The sequence below is a fragment of the Pholcus phalangioides genome, unplaced genomic scaffold (assembly GCF_987345545.1).
Source record: "Pholcus phalangioides strain wild (caught in Gottingen) unplaced genomic scaffold, Ppha-v1.0 ptg000011l_1, whole genome shotgun sequence".
Taxonomy (NCBI): domain Eukaryota; kingdom Metazoa; phylum Arthropoda; class Arachnida; order Araneae; family Pholcidae; genus Pholcus; species Pholcus phalangioides.
The window spans coordinates 39,961,216-39,984,839 of NW_028301604.1; the positions used below are offsets into that span (position 1 = coordinate 39,961,216).

Sequence of the window (23,624 nt, forward strand, 5' to 3'; positions counted from 1 at the left end):
GGCTGCACCGTTATCAGAAACTTTAAAAGGAAAAGAAAGGAGAAATCATCTTGACTCCCGAGTGTAATGCGAGTTTCACTTGTTTGAAAAACAAGTTAATTAGTCAACCAGTACTATATGCACCAGATTTCTCTAAGCAATTTATTGTGCAGACTGATGCGTCAAATATGGGAATGGTTGTCATTTTAGCTCAAGAGGATAGTGCAGGACAAGAACATCCTACACTTTTTCTCAGCAAGTTTTCTCAGGCAGAAAGAAACTACACTACTCAGAAGGAATGTCTGAGCATTGTTTTTGCTGTTAAACGTTTACACTATTATCTAGATGGTCAAAAATTCTTGATTGTCACTGATCATAATCCTCTGTGTGGTTACAGAAGAATTGTAGCACAAACCAGCGTCTGATGCGTTGGGCATTGTCACTCCAACAATATGACTTTCAGATACAGCGCAGACCTGGTCGCAAAAATAGTAATGCTGATGTGCTAAGTCGTAATATTCCCGAATGACCTGCAATTTGTTGAGTGTTTTGAAAATTATATGTATGAATGCTTTAATTTTTTCTTGTTATTTTGTGTTATACTATTCCATTATAATTGCAGGGTTTAATGAAGAATTGATTTTTTTTTCTGTGTTGTTCAAAAAATTATTTTGTGATTTCGGTTATATATAAACCCAGAAAATTCTACGTATCATATTATTTTATTATTTTTCGAATTTACTTTTCTGCGATTTAATTGCAATGTATCGCGAACAATGTTTTTTTTTAAATTTTTTTGTGCCTCAATTTGCCTGTCATGGTACTTCAGTGGTAATATAATTTTATTGCAATCTTCTTATAAGCTTATTTGTGGTTAATTTAGATTGTGAATTTCCATTGTGAAAATCCCAATGGAAATTTCTTTAAGGGGGGAGGAAGCTGTGACGTCCATCGAATCCTACCCCTTGAACTTATGTGGACTGCCCCGGCAGGTGCAGTCGAAACATCTGCCGGTTGGAAACACCTGCTCCTGTAGAGGTAGTACGCCGTCGTCTAACGAGAGATAAGAACTTAGACAGAGAGAGACGAACCGAGATAGTGAATGGATGTGCGACCAACGTGGTCGGCACTATAGTATTTAACTAAAATGTAGAATGTACATATATTGTTATTTAAAATTAAAAATCATTTAATCGAGAATAATGATTTGTTATCTCATTGGCAAAAATGAGTTCACCACTACGCTACACTATAGATATCAATCGTATTAACTTCAGTTTACAAATTATGAAAATTACTGATTACGATTGTCTTGGCAAATTTATTGAATTTAATTTATAGTAATTTTCCCAGCTAATGTTTTTCGAATAGCCAAAAATCTTATTCCTATTAATCTTTTAAACGAATTTCGAATCAAAGTTGGTGCAAAGAATTATTCTCAACATCATTGTCATTGCTTAAGCAGCGTGGGTTCCAAGCGCAGTGAGTAGTTGTTCCATTTTATTTTCTGCAACTTTTGGAACTCCTAGAAATCATGTGTGAAAAAAAAAATCCAGCCAGATTCATAACCACTTGTCTGAACTATCTTAGATGAATACCTTTTTATTCCTTTTTCTTCACAAAACAATTGCTAAATTTTGTCGGACAGATAAAATGTGGTTTTCTGTGGTTCATAACTTCGAGGCGCGAATGTGAGCCGATCTCCGGTTAGTCTTGCCAAAGATAGCAACTGACTCATTACACTTCTCTCACAATTTGAAATATAGATGACAGAAAAATCAGACAGAACACTAGATAGTCAATGAGACTGTCAGGCGCACACACTGACATTTCCGTCAGAACTCACTCGGTAGTAAATTGGCCATGGGGCGATATTGAAATTCTGTTTCGTTTGAAAGAAAGAAATACTCTTCCTCTTACCAAACTACGCTTAAAAATTTTTGAGAGGGATCAAGTTATTCTTCAAAATTATTTTTTCGAATAATACTGGCTCTAATATCTACCATAAAACTAAACGTTTGTGAATAGATTAAAATAGCCAAATTTTAAGGCCTGAAAAAGCATTCATGTTTCCAGTGGAAATTTTAATGGTTTCTGGGTACATTGGGGCTGCCGATTTTAAAACTGCTATTGGTTTTGTCGAATTGGCTCTAGTTTTATATAGAATCTAGAATATTTATATAGAATATATATATCTAGAAAATACATATATAATACAGTAGCAATATTTCAATATAGTCTGCAGCTATTAGTTTTTGCGTGGAATTTTTTTCTTTTTTTTAACTTTCCTATTTTGTTGAACACATTTATATCATTACCAGACATCAGTGATCTTTGTGCATTGATACTAAGTATAAAAATGATTCGCATATAATACACTTCCAATGTGATTTATATGCTTCTTATGGCTTGAGCGGATCTAGAGCTCGCTATTGGGAGAGGGGATTTTAGTAAAAAAAAATAAAAAATAAATAAAATGGGCTAGTCAAACTGTGAACAGGGTGACCATACGTCCTTCATTTTGTCTCGCATTTTCCGGAATTAGTTTCGTTATTTCTGTTTTTTCTCCGTCTCAAAGTTTTTGAAAAATATCTGCTGGTGGTTTTTCCTATTTTTAGTCAATTTTCTTGAATTTGCTTTTCAATCAAAAATGTTGATACAGGTAATTTTCTACGGATGGGTTTAATGCAATTATTATCATATAAAAGTTCCGAAAACTTCATGCATTGTCGCAATTTAATTCTGGGGGGAGGGAGTGATCACACCGATCACTCTCTTCCCATAGATCCGCGCTTTGCTTATGGTATTTTAACTGAAATTCAGCTTTCATTCTAACTCAAAAACTAGAGCCGATCTGATAAAACCAATGTCAGAATCAGTGCCCCAAAAGCACCCTAAAATCACTGAAATATTCTTGAAAACAAAATCAATATTGAATAGTGTAATCAATAGAAAAATTCGAAACCAAAAATTATTTTGAATGTGCCAAATTCGTAACATAATAAGTTTGATTAAAAGTTTCTGATTGAAAACATTATTTCATTGTTTCCACTAGTCAGACCTTCGTCAAGCCACCATATTTACATCCTTCATTAAAGCTTTTACTTGTAACAGTTTCGATGAAAGTTCAAAAAAACCCCAAAAAATTGTCGTTTTATTGATCAACATGTAATCGGATTAGAACAACGTAAAATAGCGATCGCACAGTAAACACGCAATGTATGCACCTTCCCTCAAAAAATTTGACCTTGATAGTGAAGTTAAACAAATTAACACATTTTGGCAAAAAAGGTATTTTGATTCAGCTAAAAAAAAATTTCAAACCGTTCTCATTTGGCTAACACTTTATGCTGGCAAATTTATCACCAGATTTGTAATGAGCGAAGTTAACATGTAAGCTGTATTTAATAACTGGGTTATAATATCACAATACAGGGAGAGAAAAGCGCCAATCGTGAAAGAAGGCAGGACTTTGCTTCTAATGGGATTGAATATTTCAGCTAATTTTCAAGAAGTGACAACCCACTACTGGCGGAGAAATGTACTTTCGTTCCGAGTTTGGCATATTGACTGTTAGGAGAATGACAAGTCATAAATTTTCAAAACCTTTATAACTCACATAATATTCGTCCTATCCAAGAACGGAAAACACTTTTCCATATTAGTTTTTCACAAGGAATCACGTGTGTAATTATTGGACGGTCGATAGTTACCACACTGTACAGGTACTTACATTACGATTTTCTATCTTGCTTCGAGTCGAAAGAATGATGAAGTCGATGAGAGAAAGTGAACAAGCTAGGACGGTGAAGAAAAACCTTATGGTGCCTGTCTCTTACACACCGATATTTATACGAGGGTAGTTCCGATAATCCGGAAGTTACTTATTAACCAAGAAAGATAAGGCACCACCTATATAACAAGGCCTCCGCACGAAACTCGTGACGTCACTGAAGGCTATTTCACCTATTGCCATTGGATATAGCATGCCGACGCATGCGATATTTTTACCTTTTTTGCAGTATATCCAATAGTAATAGGAGAAATGGCCTTCATTGACGTCACGAGCTTCGTGCGGAGGCCTTGTTCTATAGGTGGTGTTGGATAAGGCAACGGAGGTCTCTTAATAGAAGTCTTTTTAGTATTGAAAAGACATCGGAACTGCGTAGATATAAACAACGGAGGTTACTTAATAACCACCGGATGTCGGCATTCTGTAGGGATAAATACCTGAAGTCATTTAATAGAAAACAGTGGAGTCAACAGAGTTAAACAACGGACGTCAACGGAACAATAAGGTCAATAGCGATAAGATGCCGAAAGTTGATATAGATTAGACACCGGAACTGTAGAGATAAACAAAGGAAGTCACTTAATAAACACCAGAAGTCTTAATAGAGATAAGACACCTCGTACTATATCTCAGCGGCCACTTCCGGCGGTGGAAATGAGATGGTGAAATACTACTGAGATTACTATTCTTTGACTGAGATTTTTTACTGGTTTGTGTCAAAACATCTTCAAACATAGACACTGAACATGACATCTCCCGAATATTTCGCTTCAGCTCCAATAGCCGTCATACTCCGATTCACCGAGTGAGTCAATGGATTTCACGACATCGCGGTAGCATCTTTCTAGGTTGTGACCCAAGTAATTTTAGCTCGCGCTTGAATTCACATAACAAATACATTTCATCGGATTCCAAGACGGCTGACACCTCTCCTTCCGCTGTTGAAATTTTCTTGATCAGAGCTTGAATTCTGAGAGGATGTCTCAGATTTAGATTTCGGCATGTTAGAGCACGACTTCAATCGAACTAAAACTTTACGGAAACGAGTTGAATAGACTCGCCGTTAACAGTTGATATCTATAGACGAAGATTCTTTTGCTATCACCGAGTTCTCCGACGTCTCAAATTTAAACAAGCAACGACGAAGAGCCTCCGGCTTCTCGACGGACCAAATTCATGGCACTTCACAATTTACGCCTGCTCGCAATATACTTGGAGCTTTGCTTCGCGGTCACTTGCTCAGAATTATGAACCGACATACACCACACACTGATTTAGAAATAAATTTATTTCGAACACAAAAATACGCCAGCAAAATACATGTGCGACTTATCCCCATGATGATTATATATAGAATTCGATTCGCTGTTGCCATTTTACAAAGCTATAATGAGAACAATTAATAAAAAAAAAAGACAAGAAATAAAAACGATCTCCGATCGTCCACTGTTTTCAAACAGATGTTGCTTAGTGTATCATATTTCCATTCTGTAGATTTCACGTACCTGTCTTGATGGTAGTCAGAATGAAGCACTGCCCATACCAACAGTGGCAATACAGCTGGCAATCGACTCACCTGCTGGATATCTTTACTGGGCTACTTCACATAGTATAGAATGCTCAAGGCTAAATGGTGAAGATCATTTTTTATACATCAAAAACGAATTATTCTCTGGAAAGTACGGTATGTATCAAGCTAATGGGTTTAGATGTCTTTTGTAATCATATGTAGTTTTATAGGTATTTAAGGAACTGAAATCTATTCCCAACAAGAAACGTCTATGTAAAAAAATGCAGACAAGTCTTGAGATTCTTTATCACAGAGTTAGAATAATATAGAGCGCGCGTGAGGGGTTACAATGCGAAGCAAAGATCGGAGTCACGTGACTCCGGTCAAAAGGCTGGTCAGGGAATCTCGCTGGCAATGCTTTCCTTATGGCTATTCGTATGACGATCTACACATGCTGTCTTATTTTGTATTAGAATGGTCAACACTTGCGCAGCTTTCGGATGTTGTGACCGGTTTAGGAAAGGGGGGGCCAGTATCCTTTCACAAGGGAATACTTTTTTGCTTATTCCCTTTCTTATAAATGAAAAAAATGGAATATTAAATTGACGATTCAATGGATTTCTGACGTAGTCTCAGTTTTTAACGATTCCATTTTGGATTTAATTCAATTAAAGTTCCAAGTTTTGGTAAAATTCAAATGTCATGAGCCATTATTAAATGTTTTAATAGAATTTTTGGTAATAAATGATTGAAGTAATGAGTTTTATTAACTTTTAACTGAAATATACGTCTCCGCAAGATTTGGCGAGCTAGTGAGTTTATTCGAGTTTCGCTCAACTTTGAAGATAATATGCTTTTCAGAATGAGGAATTTATGGCAAATATTTTATTTAAATAGAATGTAATGAAAACGCACCCACTAGACAATGGCAGTTTTGCATAAAAATGTATAACTACCTCTAAAAATAGTATTTTTACTTCGCTTCACGCCTGAGATAAAACTATTACAGAAAGGAAATTTTTTTATTGATTAATTTGTGTTTGTTGTATGTGAAATTGCCCTCAAACAAGAAAAATTAATTAATTTTTAGTCTATCTTCATTAGGACCATCTGAGTTAAGATCTGAAGTCACTATGTGTACCTCAGATATTAACTTGAAGAAAGAATCATTCTAAAATCTACTTAATGCCTAAAAAAAGATTCACATATGTATAATTCTCATTTTCAAAAAGGTCTCTTCGCGTTCTCCTAAAGTCATTCTTCCGCTTTTTCGAGGCTTAGTTCGTCCCGGACTGGAGTATGCTGTAAGGTTTTGGAGACCATACCTACAGAGGGACATAGACTTGGTTGAAGAGGTGCAGAGAAGAGCTACGCGTGTCCTTATGTATGTATGCATGTACACGAATAAATATATATGTGTGTGTGTATGCATATATATGTACAGTATATTCCTCCTCGTGTGCATGCATGCATACATACATTGAACAAATGAAGGAAAGTTTTCATCAACTTGATCGTGTAAAATTTCGTTACAACAACATCCTAGCATTAACACGAAACCACTATGTTCTGCGAAAACGAGCCCAGAACCTTTTCTTCACGTTCGACAAGTTTTATGGATAGCGTGCGCTGTCTATTATATCTTTTAGTCTATGTTCTTTATCCGTAAGGCCCCTCCTCCCACAAGAATACTCAAATTAATCGATATAAAAAAAATCAAACTTTTATCGGTCATTGCAGCGAATAAGATGAAATTTTTATTCTACACTATTAATTACACTAACAATCTCCGTTACAAAAAGAGACATAGAAAAAAATCTCATCCATACATTCAAAATAACATTTATTATAAACCATTCGTTATGGTCAAAAATTTAACAGAACCAGATTTCAAATTCGACGCAATGGGGAAAGAGACTTAACTGCAATTAATGTGAGGATGGAATAACTGGAATTATTCCTGCCATACTTAATAAAAACATTACGACGAGGGAATGTGTGAGCCGAGGGTTTCTGAGAATTTTTGAGATTTCCCATTCCCGAAATCCCGAGAATTCGGAAAATTGCTGGTGTGACGCAATAATACTTAAAATACTACAGAAGGTAAAATAAATCTACGGTAGTACAAGAATGTAAGTCAGAAGGCACTGCGAGGTAGTAGTGAATTTTCAATGGGAAAGTTTAATCTGATGGGGGACAGGTGTATTTTGAAATGCCGTTATATGTAGTCTGAGAAAATGTAATAAAACGAGACCCTAGTTGAGAACGATAGGTAGGTAAAATATTCGTATCAAGCTGAAGACCACGGCATTGGAAATCTTAAGTAAAATAAGATAATGGGCCAATCTTTGTCGCTGGTCAAATGCATTGATTTATTAAGGAATGTGCGTCTAGACTATTTCTAGGGACGTGAAACAGATCTGAATTAAATTGGTTGGGTCAAAAGTTATGAGTCTGTGAGATTTACCAGAGAAGAAGGTAACAGCCAATGGAATATAAGTTTGATGAAAAGTAGGACAGAGGGTAAAGAAAATAAGATGGGCGAATGGAAAATTTTGAAATAGCGCAAAAAAAGCGGAGTTAAAATTATGATTAAAATGTAAAATGATTTTAGAGAAAATCAGGGATGATGATGAGAGAGTCTTAGGAGGATTTTGAGTTCAGAGTCAGAAAAACAGTGGATCTAGGAGATATGGAGGAGCGAATGAAGGTCCTCAGCTTTGTTGAGGTAAGTCGCACTCAAAACATTGCATGCTCATGTTTTTAGTAAAATTAGTCTCTCACATCCCTATCAAAAGTTAAATATAATGCAAATACCACAGTATATAGCAGAGTGAACTGTAATTAGTAAATTTATATTTCTATGAATAAATTTGTTTTGTTGAATTTAAGACTTACCTATTACTTTCGAGTTTCAGTTTACTTTAGATGTTTAACGGCCCGGGTTATTTCACAGGATTTGTCGGTTGCTCTTCAAATCTAAGAAGACCCCAATTCGGTAATTTAATGTCACAACGTGTTATGTATATAAGACAGAAATATTGAGAAAGATAACGGGGTTACAAGTATCAATGGTCAAAGGACCACCCCACAATACCACAACTATCGTAGGTTTCTTTTACTTTCTGTAGCTTCTTACTTTTCTTTCTCCTCCCCTACATTTTCCCATACTACTAATACTATAATATCTATATAACTATTTCAATTTTCCTAACTGCCTTCAATTAACTCAGTTAACATTAACTATGCTTAATTTACTCATCAAGTCAACATTCCTCCCCTTACCGGAAAAATTTGCTCATAGCAAATTTTCAATCCGCCCAGGCTGAGACTCGTTTCCTATATTGAAACATTCCTCCTCATCCATTTTCCCTTTCATCATTTTGTTGATTTGAAATAAAGAAATTATATTAGGCAATTCATACTCAAAACAGCACATAAATACACGGTAGGTAAAAAGTCCGTAGAAACTTCAAAAATTCATAAAAATCGGAAAAATTACCGAAATTAAAAACGGTTTGCAGGGTTAGCATCACTAGCTCACGGGAATTTTTTTAAGATGGGAAAAAAGTTCAAAAAACAGCCGATAGGTGGCGCTGACGTACCCAAGTGAAAGAAAAGATCCGCAAATAGTTTAGTACAGCAGTAGTGTTCCACAAGACCACCACCACAGGGAATAACACATTGCAGGCGAGTCACATCCTTGTTAACGTCTTCTTAGCATCCTTGTCCACATACACGGCTTCCAACGGTGAACTGCTTGTGGAGTAGGAGCGCTTATAACAGTCTCATTTGCATATTTCCACTGAAGTCGCTCGTACCAGCGCAGCCTATCAGCTGTTTTTTGACTTATTTTTCCCTGGCTTGAAAAAATTCCCGTGACCTAGCGATGCAACCAACTAACCCTGCAAACCGTTTTTTATTTCGGTTATTTTTCCGGTTTTTATTCATTTTTTTCATTTTATTCATTTATTCATTCAAGTTTCTACGGAATTATTGCCCATCCTGTATTTCATTATACACACAATCATTACCATTCATTTCACAACAAACTATATAAAGCAATACTTTCTATAGCATTCCTTTGCGAATGCTATAGATTTTAGCAAGTGCTAAAATCACTTGCTACAGCATTTCACTTGCGAATCCTTTGTTATAAATATTATTGCCACATATATTCACCTCATATGGATTATGTTCACCCAATTACTGAAATAATTTTTCTTGCACAAATACTTTGAAAATTTATATAAGCTTATATAGATTCTCTTATTAAATCAAAATTTCAATACTATGGTATTAGACAATTCGAGCACTATATTCTTCAAACACATTCACCAATAATTTTCATTCAACAATTTGCAACATTACCTTTACCATATCATATGGATAAATATCCCTCAACCAAAACTTGTAATCAAACAAAAATGAAAAACAAAATTCATTATAAAATAAACAGATCTCGATAAACATCGTCTGCAAAAAGGCGATTCATGCTGTGAGACTACTTGTACCGAAATAAAACATTATATACGATGACCTCCTCCATTTTTGCCTCTTATCGCCTACATAGACAAACAAGAGTAGAAAAACTGAAAATAAAAATAAATATTGTTCCAAATGTCATTAATATTATTCTTGAAAAGTGTCAGAAATGTGTTGAGAAGTCCAATCCAACCCGAAAACCAATGCGTGGCCCCCAGGCCAGGATTTTTCGCGGCCCCCCCCCCACCCCCGAAAAATTTTGTCACCTCCCTTGAGAAAAGATTATGGTGTATTTTTTCAGTAAAAAAAAGACCCTTTCGGGAAGAAAAAAAATGTTGAATGCCCCCCCCCCCCCCCATGAGAAAATCCCGCATATGATACGGCATTTGTATGTGCAGCACAACATCGCTACAACGATAATCGATAATAAATACATCTGCAATGATATTTTTTTCAAATCTTGTTTGGAATTGTCCGGCCTAATGTTAAACTCTCGGTACAACGACATCATCTACTATGATAAACCCCTCTATAACACGATATTTTTAGATTTTTGAAATCGCTACAACAATATTTTTTATATTTCATTCAAAATCGTTTTGAATTTAATTTTAACTTCGCCACTTGTTCTCATTCTTCTGAAGGTGTCTGATAACATTAATATTTTGCACTAAATGATCACCGAAAGCTAAAGTTATTTGTATTTCTGCACTCTGTGTACGACACAAAAGCGCTATGCAGTAAGCTTCTTTACAGGGACAATACATATCTAAGTGAATTTTATAAATAAACTAATCAATTACAATTTCTTGTAACGAATAAATACATAAAAGCGCATTTTCCGATGATATTAACAATGCTGATATAAAAAAAATGACAATAATAGCATAAATTTGATCACATGTGAGGATAATGTTACCTCTTTAATCCCTCTACCACAATATTTTTTTTGGTCCGTAGAATATTGTTATATCGAGGTTTCACTGTTTATTTAAACTAAATAATAAAATATAATTGTGTGTAATAAATATTATTACATTTCGAGATATGATTGTGATTTGTATATAATTTTACGCAATACAATAGAGCTCCCCTATGGGCCAGTTAAGAAAACAAATTGGTTAGGCGATATGGTTTTCCCATAGAAACTTGTAATTGCCACAGGTGTACACAGAATTTTCACGAGGGGGGGGGGGGTGCGTTCTTTTCTCTTGCAAAATAACCCTATAATCTGGGCTCTGTGGGGGGGGGGGGGGTTGGAACCCTAAACCCCCTTCGCATACGCCAATGGTGATCGTGATCCATGGTCGGCAGGACCACAACTGGGGGAGGGGACAAGCAGTTATCTTGCCCAGGACCAGAAGGGTGCACAAAATTCACCTTTTATAGCCTCTTCCTCAAAATTACAGGGGGGGGGGGGGATGTCAAAATATGTGCTTACCTCAGCTGATCAAGCATTTAGTTGCGGCCCTGATGGCTAGTGTTCAATGTCAAAGTCTGTCGATTAACGATAATACCTGTATTATGGTATTTTTCTTCGTCCGCAAAATATCGTTATATCGAGATTTCATTGCAGTTTTATCATGCATAACACTAGCTATAATACCCGCGCTGCTCGCGTATTCTTCATTTATTGGGAGGATTGGAAAAGCGACAAACCCTTACAAAGGAATAAATATATAATACTGGCGGGATTAAAGAAGTGATAAACCATTGTAAAGGCATATGCACATGTAAAACGCATTACTAGGGAACCACGGTAACCAAAGTAAATATTCCGAAAAAGATTGTTGAGGTCCAGAAACCATTGTTACCCGACGGTTTTTCGTTCATTTCAGGCATCTGCCCATCTCTGACGAACATTTAAAGTAGCCTATCGTTCAATCCGGGCCCTATTTGGTATATATCCAAGCATTGGCGACGATCGATCTAAAATTGTGGATTTGTATAGAGAACACACGAACAGACAGAAAATCAATTTTATATGTGTATATATATATACACATACATACACATATATATACATACACATATATATATATGTGTATATATATATGTGTGTGTATGTGTGTATATATATATATATATATATATATATGTGTGTGTGTGTGTATATATATATATATATATATGTGTGTATATATATATATATTATGTATGTATGTATATATATATATATATACACATACATACATACATACATACATTTCTTTTTTCACAGGGGTTGTTCTTGAATTATCGTTTACGCGTCATTAAATTATCGTTTGGAAAACTTTTCATGCTGACATGTTTTTACCATCCTGTAACTTCTCTTGAAATACGAGTTCGTTTACCTAACACTAACTGTGAGAATTTTCCGAGCTGTAAAATAAAAGAGTTACTACAGATGAATTGCCAAGTCTTTTCTACAAATCAAGTTTTCATTTATTCAATATTTTAAATAATTTTTTTCAATCATATATTTCAAATTTTCATAATTAATCAAATAATTCTCCGTTACGTAATGATTTTCCACTAGAATTTCAGCGATGCCATGAAAGTCAATCGAGGTCAAGGCATGATCGTAATATTTGTAATAATGTTAAGTTATCAAGCAACTGCAGCCATTTGTGCCCAGCTGATAGCCCATAGCGCATCCACGACAAATAAATATTTTTTCCCCTACGAAATCATAACTTCTTTTAAACTTCCGACTATAGCAACGGTAATGTAGAACTTGTGTTCATCACTTTAGCTTGATTTTTTCTTTTACGCTAACTCTTCTACTATTTTTTCCAATGACATCCTCTCTAACGTTCTGGTTACAGTAACATAAAGTTAGTTTTTGTTGGAAAAACTATAAATTGCGAAAGGAGGAGGGAAAGCTCCTATCGAATTCTTCCATCTACCGAGATATCACACTTAGTACGAGAAAACACTTGATCGCTATGATTCATCCTTTCTTAACAGTCAACCAACAGGTAGTCATTTTTTGCTTTCATAAAAAATAATATATTTTTGTCACAAGCATTTGTTAATCTTGAAGAAACCCCCAAGACGTTTTAGTGATCTCACAGTCAAATAGTGTGATAAGATAAAATATTTTATCCGAATGTATATGATTTCCTAAAGTAACAAAAAATTAAAGGTCATCTTTCAACGAAGAGTCGAGAATCACTTACCAAGGTGGATGCTCATTCATCGTTTATTGAGAGCATGCAAAAGAGTTAGCTTACATCGTTTAGTACTAGCTTCAATCTTTTACCTGCAAACTTACGCATTTGCCAACATCGGGGGAAAAATAACAGCGAAGAAGATGATGCTATAGAAACAATAAAATCAAAAATATAGTAATACCAAGAGGCTTTGAAATACTTTTGACATATATTTATTTTTATTGATTATTCTAGATAATTTCTTTGAATCGTATCATCTTCCACCCAACTCAGCATCATCATCAACGTGATTCACTACTGGATCTCCATTTGGATTTACCCACAAGTTTCCATCACACTCCTCATTCATAAGACGTTCTGGGTACAGCTGTGAATCTGATAATATCGGGGTTGTCACCTTTGATGGTGAACTTGAGATGTCGATTAAAAGGAATTCATTGGCTGATTCACGATTATTCGCCAAATCTCGAACACGTTGTTGAATCTAAAAATGAAACATTTGGAAAAAAAACCCTTTTATTTTAAAAATAGATAAATTTAAAGAATAATTTTGCTATTTTTGAGTTTTCCTACAAAAAAGTTTCAATTTTAATGATGAGGATTATATAGACAACCGAAGAAAAAAAACTTTTATTTTGTTTTATTTTTTTTATGTCTTCCTATTATCACAAAACAGTTTGTGAAACTATGACGTTGAAATTGAATAAATCATGCCGATCGAAAGACTTGTCACACTTCGATAATATGTTTAAAATTTTGGTACTAACAGGAAAACAATATTTTGTAGCATCGATTTTATTTTTCTATTGAGCATAAAAATAGTTTAAACCAAATAATTGAAGAATTGTGTCAGGAATATTATGTTTATTACAACTGACTACATTCGAGACACTTTTAAAAATAGAGCAGTCTATACAAAACGTATGTTTTTAACTATAATTTAGATTTAACTAATAATTTTAATAATAATAATAAGATATTTTTGTGAGCATTTTACACATTATTTCATCGAAATTAGCTTATTTTTATACTTACGCTGAACATTTTACACTGAAAAACTAATGTATATAGTCATTTTTATACACTACGGGGCTATAGCAGTTGTCAATTCAATGAACTAGAAGTTCTAAGATGTGCTAAATATTTTCGGAAATATGTTAATTTTTATGAAACAATACATGAAGTTTGAAAGAAAAGAAATTCAATATTTTATATTTAAACACTTGTAAAATACAACTGAACATATAGCCAGTTCATTGCAGTTAGTATCATCTGAAACCACGACTAAAAATTTTCATTAAAATATCGAACATACTTTTGAGGAGAGGAGTTTTGCACGCAGTGAAGTAAAACGAAAAACACGAATCGTCATGAACACGTTTAAAAATTAATTGAGACCTATACTCCGGCTGAATTGACTCAGCTAGAATTTTTTTTTTCAACACTTCATATGTATAAAAAAAAAAAAAGAATCGCTACTTTCCATGAAATTCGTCATTTGAAGATAGTCCACAACCTTAAGTTCACATCGAAAAACATTCATAACGTTACATAGATCGCTAATAAATGAGAGATGCACATCACACACTCCTTATTTTTACCTTTAAAATCGAAAACGATCTTAACTCTGATGGATAATTTTAACCGCTTGATGGGTGTACATCATTCTTCACGCATATTTAAAATGCAAGTTAAAAAACCCGATAAAACCGACACCACCGATAATTCTTTTTTATACTCTTTTAAATTTTCAAGACAAGAGAGGACGGAACTTTTTATAATTAAAGACTAATACAATGTTGTTAGAAAGAAAGTCAAAATTAACAGGAAAACCATATAAAACAGTTGTTTGATTTCACAGCAAGAATCGATAAAACGGAATAAATTGAAAACTATATCAATTTTCCTTTTTTTCTTCGTTGATGAATTTCCCTCCTCAGGAGACCTTTTCATAGATGACTGGGTATTCCCTTCCAAGGTATCACATATCTCATGTTATGCTCTCATTCTATGCTCATTTCAAACTGAGCGAAGTCTAAGTAAATCACACTCATGCTGCATATTGTAGAAAAGCCTAGAAAAATTCAGCTGAAATGTGAAGAAGAAAATCGCTGTCAAATTCAGGTGAGTATCCCGACACGCTCTCGCTGTTTAAACTCCCAATGACAAGTAACGCGGATAAAAAATGAATACGTACGGAAAATCGTGACGTGGAATACAACAATTTCAATTAGATTGAAATTGATTCGAAGTATATTTTTGATAAGAAAGTTGCTGTCTTTTGAAAATGTCACTATCTTCATAAATCCGTAATTGTAATAGTTCAACCTCTCATAAGAAAGTCGCAAGCAGACATGAAAAAAATTCTTCACCTCCGATCTTCAATTGACATATATGAAGTAGTTGCATATCACACGACACCTGCGAGAACACTATGTATCGATCACATATTCAGAGACCCTCACGAAGAATGGTAATGAAAATTTTCACAACGTTGAAGCTCAGCGTGAAGAAAATCCTTCTTCCGTGCGTCATTCAGATCACTGTATAGACTTTTTTTCCCCTTCACATCTCTGCTTCTACACTCCACAAACCAATATAGCACACATTTTTTTTAATTAATTTTTTTCTGTTTTAAACATTTTTTTTTCAATTTTTTAATATTTTAAACTCTTCCTCAGATCTAGTCCTAACATTTTAACCACTCCCGGAACGCTAAAACTTTAGCTAAAGCACAATGGCCCCGCTGCTTTTGGTGATATGAACATGAAACCAGACTTTTCGAAACATTCATCGGGGAATCCAATAGTATATAGGATGCAAGACCGAATTGTCGTTGTAAAATTTTCCCTTTTTCTTCGAATTTCACGAAAATCGTATGATAATTTTCATTTATTCGGACCAAGTCTGCTACAACCATCTCGTACGGGTTAAAACCCAAGTACCACCCAAGGTTGCGTATGTTTCCATACACCCATGAAACCTGGGAGAATTCTCCATCACTTAAATCGTGAACACTAAATGATGAATTATAAATGTTATATGTCTCATCTGTTTCCAAGTTAGAAAAACTTTATTCCTTAACAATAAATTCTTGCGATCTTAACCTATAACCCTCAACATCTGACACGTATGCCACAGCAAACAGGAAGAAATTTACTTACTCATAGAGTGTAGAAACAGAGATGGAAAATCGAAATACACTAGCTGGAATCAAACGAAAGAAATAAGGCGATTACAGTTTATCAGACACTCGATCAAATATACTTAGATTTGGCCAAGCTGACGAGTTCCGCTTGTATAGAATTATGCTGAAATATCAAACTTCAACTAATTTGGGGGGGGGGTGTTACGCCGCGATTGTAGCCGTAGTTAACATGATAACCCTAAGTGGCAAAGAATAGAGGCATTAGTTAGTCAGTCACACGAGTGTTTGTCCATCCTTACGTCTCTTTTTTGATTCATATACCAATGTGTGTGATAATCAAGTGAAACCAACAGATCCGTAATATGCAACCCCTGATACGAGTTCATGAAGTGAGGGGTGCTAAACTGAGATAGTTATAAATAGTCAAAAAAGTGGGTGATAAGAGGATCGAATAATAACAGTGAGTTGTTATCTCTAACGTACTCATGCAACCTTCTCCTCAGATTCCATCACACATGACGTGTAGTATGTGTAGAGACAGATACATAAGCTCATTGCGAACAACCGAGAGTGCGTGATGAATTAAGTCACAAGTGTTTTTACAGAGGGGAAGGCTGGTGCGTCATACCAAATCGTTACCCCATGATGATGATAATCAGAAGAAAAAGAAATAGTAAGAATTGTAATCGAAATTGGCCGGTAATCACTCTTGGTGGTCCGGGGACTGTTCGATTTCGATGAAGGATTATCTTCGGCATCGATTTTCCTCTAGAAGATGATGGTAGGAATATGGGCGTCTACTGGGGGACCATCTGGTGGCGTTGAAAGAAAGCTCAAGTCAGTCAAGGCTGGGTTTTCCTTGTCCTTCATGTCGACGGGGTTTGTGCGAACTTTGGTGACCGCTGTTGTTTGGACTTTTCCCGTTGAGGTGTGGACGAGTTGCTTTCTATTCTGTTGTTCAAGGTTCCTGGTCACTTCTTCTCGTTTCATTCTGGCCAGCCCTGGGTAATCCTCGTAATAACATGGTTCAGGATAATTGAGAAGGTATTTTATGGCTCCTTCTATGAGATTCGATTTACGTGTGAATTCTTCGGGTCCTGTAATGTTTGGATTTTTTTGAAGTCCAGCAGGGCTGTGCGGAAGGTGTGTCCACTCTTGCATGCTTTTTCAGATGTGGAAATTCCTTCGATGAATTTGTTGTGATGTATGACGACATCTTTGAGAAGAAGAAGTAGCGCCTTCTCCCTGGTGCCAAGATCTGCTTTCCGTTGATACACCGCTGTCAGTTCAGTCCAGCACTTGTTTGTTGGCTGTTTGACGAAGTCATGGAAAAGACATACGGGTATTTTATTAGGATTAGCGGGATCAGACATCATGGAGGAGTCACTTCACAATTTAGACTCTTGAGTCAAGTTTTCCGGAGTCTGAACTGAATTAAAGATGGATTCGGTGGTTCCTGAGTGGGCCCCAATTACCACTCTTAAAAAGTGCCATTAAACGGCTGTGAAGGAGAGATTTGTTATGTTTAGAAAGTGTGTGTAGAATTGTGTGTGTAGAAGAGGAAAGAATAGGAGGAAGGGATCAAACAGAAAAAGTGTCAATTAGATGTTCAAAATGTTCCGCAATAAGAATGAAGATCAGTATCTCACAAAATACCGCACAGGCGAAGAAGGAGTCAGTCCACATCGTCAAAGTCTACAAGTCCAACACCAATAAGCACAGTTATATGAAGACATTCATATCCAGTAGAAGTCGTGGTGGAACAAGTATATGGGAGAAAAAACTTTTTAACCTTCAGATGTATATCAAGGTTAGAGAAAAAACCCATTTTTTCTAGATGTTTGGAAGAAAAAACACTCACCTCTTAGAGCGCAAAAAGACCATTAAACAATTATTCATAAATGAAAAAAAAACAATGACAAAAATTTTATAAGCACTATGTACCATTAGTATGGCCTGAGGATATATAAGAAAAATACAGATTCATATTCCCAGTTCACAATTTATATTTACATTATATAGTTACAACAATCAAAATAAAGAAAAAACATTATACCAAGGAGAATTATAGAGTTTTCACAATATACATAATATACACAATTACACTCCATCCATTCTTCTTCTATTAACTACATCCCATTTTCTACTTATGAGATTTTTTGGCCTAGGGTACTTAAGAATCTGTCTTGCTCTATAAGGTGCAATAGACCTAATATGTTCATACTGAGAATTGTCCATTCTGTTATATTGTGCTTTGGAAATCTTTTTTGCATTTGTTAACATGTCTGTTATTCCAAGATCTTTCCTTATATCAGCATTTCGAATAAAATAAGGGGCATGCAAAAGTTTCCTCAAGATTTTGTTTTGGCATACCTGAAGAGCCAACATATTTGGTCCGTTATGAAAGGCCCAAGCCTGACAAGCATACAGTAAAATAGGTCGTATGACCGTTTTATACAAGATAACTTTATTTTTAACAGCAAGACCACTATATTTAAAACATATTTTGTTCAATAATTTTGAAACCCTGTTTGCCTTTAGTATAGCCTGAGATACATGTTTGCTAAAATTCATTTTAATGTCCAAATGTACCCCTAGATATTTAACACAAGAGACAGCATTTATAACAGTGTCATTTATAGTGATTGACGCATCACGTGGAAACTTTTTCCTGTTAGTAAACCATATAAGCTGACACTTATTAGGATTTAGTACAATACTATTTTTATCACACCATTCCTCAATATCAAACATTAAATCTTGAAGATTATCTAATGCATTTTCAGCAAATTTATGATACATAATGGCTGCAGCATCATCAGCAAACAGAGCAAGATCCCCTCTCTGGGGTGCTGGAAAATCATTTATGTAAATATTGAAGCAAACTGGACCAATTATAGAGCCCTGAGGTAGGGAAGCAGTAATTTGTCTCTTAGTAGAAAAAGAGTTTTGAATCTGAACCTGAAAAAATCTATCTCTAAGATAACTGTTTAAGCTTAGAATGAGATATGTTGGAAAGTTCAACTCAATGAGTTTAGAAATAAAGGTATCAAAATCAACTTTATCAAAGGCAGCCTTAATATCCAAAAAGGCAGCACAAGAAATTTCGTTATGTATCTTCGCATCTTGGACTATTTCCACAAGCCTCTGAACCTGCAAAACCGTCCCATGTTCCTTACGAAAAGCAAATTGTTCAGGCCTAATCAAATTATTACTTTCCAAAAAATCTGTAATTCTGTTTGTTACAATCCTTTCAAAAAGCTTAGCAACATGACTAAGTAATGAAATTGGTCTATAATTCTGTGGAAAAAGTGAAGTTTCCTGTGTTTTAGGTATCATCTTAACAATTGCTAGCTTCCAATAATTAGGAAAATAGCAAAGAGACAGCATAGCGTTAAATATATTAACAAGTGACTGCTTTATATTCCTAGGAAGTTGCTTTATAGCATGTGTTGAAATCCTATCAAATCCTGGAGCCTTATTAAGACTGAGTTTTAAAATGATTTTATTCAGTTCATCATAAGTAGTAGGAGGAGCAGCCAAATCACCATCAAGTGGCACATTAAACAAGTCTAAATAATTATTAACTACCTCCTCATTATGATCAGCAATATCAAGTGGTTGATTTGTGTTAGGTGAGAATTGTTGTTCTAAAGTATTTGAAAAGGCTTCAGCAATGTCTTTATCTGTATAAACCAGTCCAGTTGAACCATGTATTCTTGTAATCTTAGGAGTTCTTGGCTTACAAATTTTATAGGCCTTCCAAAGTGAATTATCACTTGGTTTGACTTCAGAAATAAAATTTCTGAAATTTTCATTTGTATACATTGTAATTTCTTCTCTTAAATTATTTACAAGTCTATTTAAGAGTACTTTGTCCTCTCTTCTCCTTCCCCTCTGCCATCTTTTTCGGACTCTATTTTTCTCTCTTATAAGCATTTTAATTTCATACGTCAAATTCAACTTATCAACAGGTTTTACCTGTTTAGAGTTCATAGCTATTGCATCTTTAATAGTCCCAGTAAGGTGCTCTACCGCACTCTCAATTGCTTCGTTTGTGAGATTGTCAATTTGTATAACTTCTATACCAGAGAGATGTTCAGTGAACTTTGGCCAATTTGTCTTAACAACATAAGAACATGTATGGGTCATTAAAAAGTCAAGTTTAAAAACAACAGGGTCATGATCAGAGTGTAATGTAGGAATCGTATCGACAAAAATGTAACATGGTATTCCCTTAGATAGACCAAAATCCAATATATCAAATCTATGATTCGAATTAAATTCGATGCGTAGGATCTCTTGGAGCATGCACATCAATATTCTCCTTTACACAAAAGGAGGCCAAAAGCCTACCTGCTGGGTTTGAAACATATGAATTAAAAAGTTCATGTTTGCTATTAAAATCTCCAGCAATGAACGTTGGCAGATTTAAATCAAAAAGGAATTGAAAGAGAGAGAGATCCAAAATTCTTAATGGCGGTTTGTAAAAGGAACAAATTACCATAGGAGCAGAGTTTGGAAGAAAAACTTTAACAGCAATTGCTTTATGCGAGTTGGAGCTAGGAAGATCCATTAACTCATGAGGAATATTATTTCGAATTAAAATCAATACACCACCTCCTCTATTATGAAGGCGATCTTTCCTGTAGCAAGTATAATGATAAAATTTTGGCTTATCCCCAGGCACTAAAAAAATCTCCTGTAGTAACACAATATCAACAAAAAATTCACGAAGGGTGTGACGAAACTCCACCAAGTCAGATTTAATACCATTACAATTCCAACTAAGAAATGTTAGCTGTCTATTAATTTGAGAATTTTGAGACTGAAAAAACGAAGCTATTGTTTAGAATAAGAGGTTTGAAGAAAATTTTTAATGGCATCAGTAATGCCTTTTGAGAGGATTTTAGTTTTTTCAATCCTAGTATTCGCATTTTCAAAATCAGAAACACATTTCTCAATAATAGAGTTCATATAATCATCTTCCGAATCTTCATATTCATTATTTTCAAACACATTTTTAGCAATATCCGATTCATTTTCAATGTTATTATTTACAAACACACATTCAGTAATACTATCAGCAGCTTCCTTATTGAATTCTACATTTTTCTGTACACATTGCGAAACAATATCATTATTTATACAAGCTGCAATATTTAAATCAACATTAGAGTCTAATATATTATTTACATTGTCATCTAGTCCATCACTATTTATAATTTCAGTACTTAATTCCTTATCTTCATAACCTTCTTCCACCTGTTTAGCCATCTCATGGAGAATAGCTAGCCAGTCTGCATCCGATTTAAGCGGTTGTCCATCATGCAAAGGATGCACTCCGTTCCGCAATACATTCATATTAACACTCTCATTTTCCACAGAGACATTTGATACACAATTAGCATAACTTTTACCCAAAACAACTTCATTTTTATTCTTAACTTCACATTTTTCAATTTTACCACTATTTTCACTTAATATAGGAAAATGTTCATCAAGCTTTTCTCGGGACGTTTGTAAGTATGGAGGGATAATTGGGACAAATTCCCTATTACGTGTATTTTTCTCAACCTTAGGATGTTTTGGACAATTTCTATATGTACCAGTGTGCTCATTTGAGCCACAGTGAAGACATTTCAATTTATCAGAGTTCTCTTTATGCTTACAGTCCCTGGTCAGATGTTTTCCAGAACAAAAACTGCATCTAGGGTCGTTGAAACATTCAGTATCCCTATGATAGAACTGAAGACATCGTCTACATTGTAGAATACGATTTGTTCCCCTATAGGCCTCGATTGAAATCGGAAGGCCGGAAATTTCCGTAATATTATGAATACCTTTGTCCCTTACAGGAATTTCCAAAAGGAAAATAGGGAGAAGTCTTCTTCACGATAATTCCTGAGTTGGTTCATGTTTACAATCGTGTATCCATTTTTCTCGAATGCTTGCTTAATGTTGTCCTTAAGCATATTGCTTGGAAACCCTCTAACAACTTCTTTTATTATTTTGTCAGTTTGTAGTTGATACGTATGATATTTGAACTTATTATTAGTGAAATAGGATGTCAACTTCCTGTGATCTCTTTCAGAAAATACTTTAACAACAATTTTGTCAACCCCAGTATTGAATTCTGGTTTATGTTTTGTAATACGGCACATCTGTGTATATGTTTCAAGCCAATTAGGGCCCCAAGAACCCAGGGAAATAGGAGGGATGTCCTTTCTTTTTTTCGAACGATCCACAATATCAAACTCCTCATTTCCCTCAGAGTCCTCACTATTTGAATATTAACATTGCCCAAGCCTTTCTTTACCTTGGCTTTTTTGTTGCCACGTTTACCATCAGTATCACTACATTTAACAGGAGATGAAATCTCAATATCTTGTTCATTATTTAACTCATTTAGTACTTCAAATCTGTTTTGGCATACAAAAACATCACCTGTACCTGAAGAGGTACCTTCAAGCGGGTCACCATACTTTTCATTTGATCTATTAGCAATGAGTCAGCATAAGGTACCAATGGAACCATAGTCGGAGGGTTTAGATCTTCATCGCTAGAAGATATTTGATGGATTTTCCTCCCCTTTTTCTTTTTACCAGATTTATTATGGCTTCCATTTTCAGAAACTCTAAGACTTTTAGGAATTACACTTTTCTTACTCTTTTTACCACTTCTCAATCTGTGGCTAATCGGGGAGTTTGAAATGGGTATCTGACAGCTACTCATACCACCTACCCTAAACGCCATTTGGGTAACATGTACACAAGTTTTCTTTGAAATTGCATCCACCATTTTTACCATTTTCTGAAAAATAGATTCAGCTAATTCGTCACTTTTATCATTCAAATAAATCAAATATTCATTTATGAGATCTTGTAAGATCAGAGCCAAATCACAATCATCACCATTTGCCAAGGGATTTTTCAAAGCTTCAAGCCACTGTTTTGACAAATAAGATAAGATCTTGGCTGAAACACTTTGTTTCAGACAAGGAATTACATTTGCGATTGGTACGCATTCACATAAGTCAAATAGCTCATCCTCAACTACCCTATTTACAATCGGACACCTCAAGGCCATAACTAATAGCAATAGCACTTACCTTGAATTTCGGAACCACCATAAATAACAACAGAAAAACACAATACGGCGATCGAGACACTATACGGTGACCGAACGTTATCCACCCGAAGCAGCTTGCAGTATACTTTCAATGAGTTCAATACGAACTTTCTACCAGAAACCAGCTCAGAACGAAGTGGGAACGACTGTCACACCATTTTTACAAAAATTTCACTAATTAAATAATTAATTCCGCAAAAATTACTACTCAATTTTAACGTGAAAACATCGTATCACAGTAGTGGCGAAGCCCCAGCTTTCCGGAGTCTCAGGTTGTATTTATGCACATAAGTGGCTTGAACTACACTATTGTTTTGCGATTGGTCAGTTGATTCTATGTCTGGCAGCGTATTGTAAACAGTTGTTATGCTGGTAGAACCTGATTGGCCGAGAGATGTGGAGTTATCTGATTGGCTGTTGTCA

The 23,624-nt window shown here is 35.1% G+C and overlaps 1 protein-coding gene across 5 annotated transcripts in view; it reads left to right on the forward strand.

The window, feature by feature from the left end:
• The window catches only part of sev (receptor protein-tyrosine kinase sevenless), a 1,896,734-nt gene that overhangs the window by 1,043,471 nt on the left and 829,639 nt on the right, over window positions 1–23,624 (forward strand). For all 5 annotated transcript variants that reach the window (XM_089239534.1, XM_089239532.1, XM_089239533.1 and 2 more), the window contains one exon: window positions 5,267–5,456. In XM_089239534.1, the coding sequence (XP_089095660.1) occupies window positions 5,267–5,456 (190 nt within the window). The remainder of the gene's footprint in view (window positions 1–5,266; window positions 5,457–23,624) is intronic.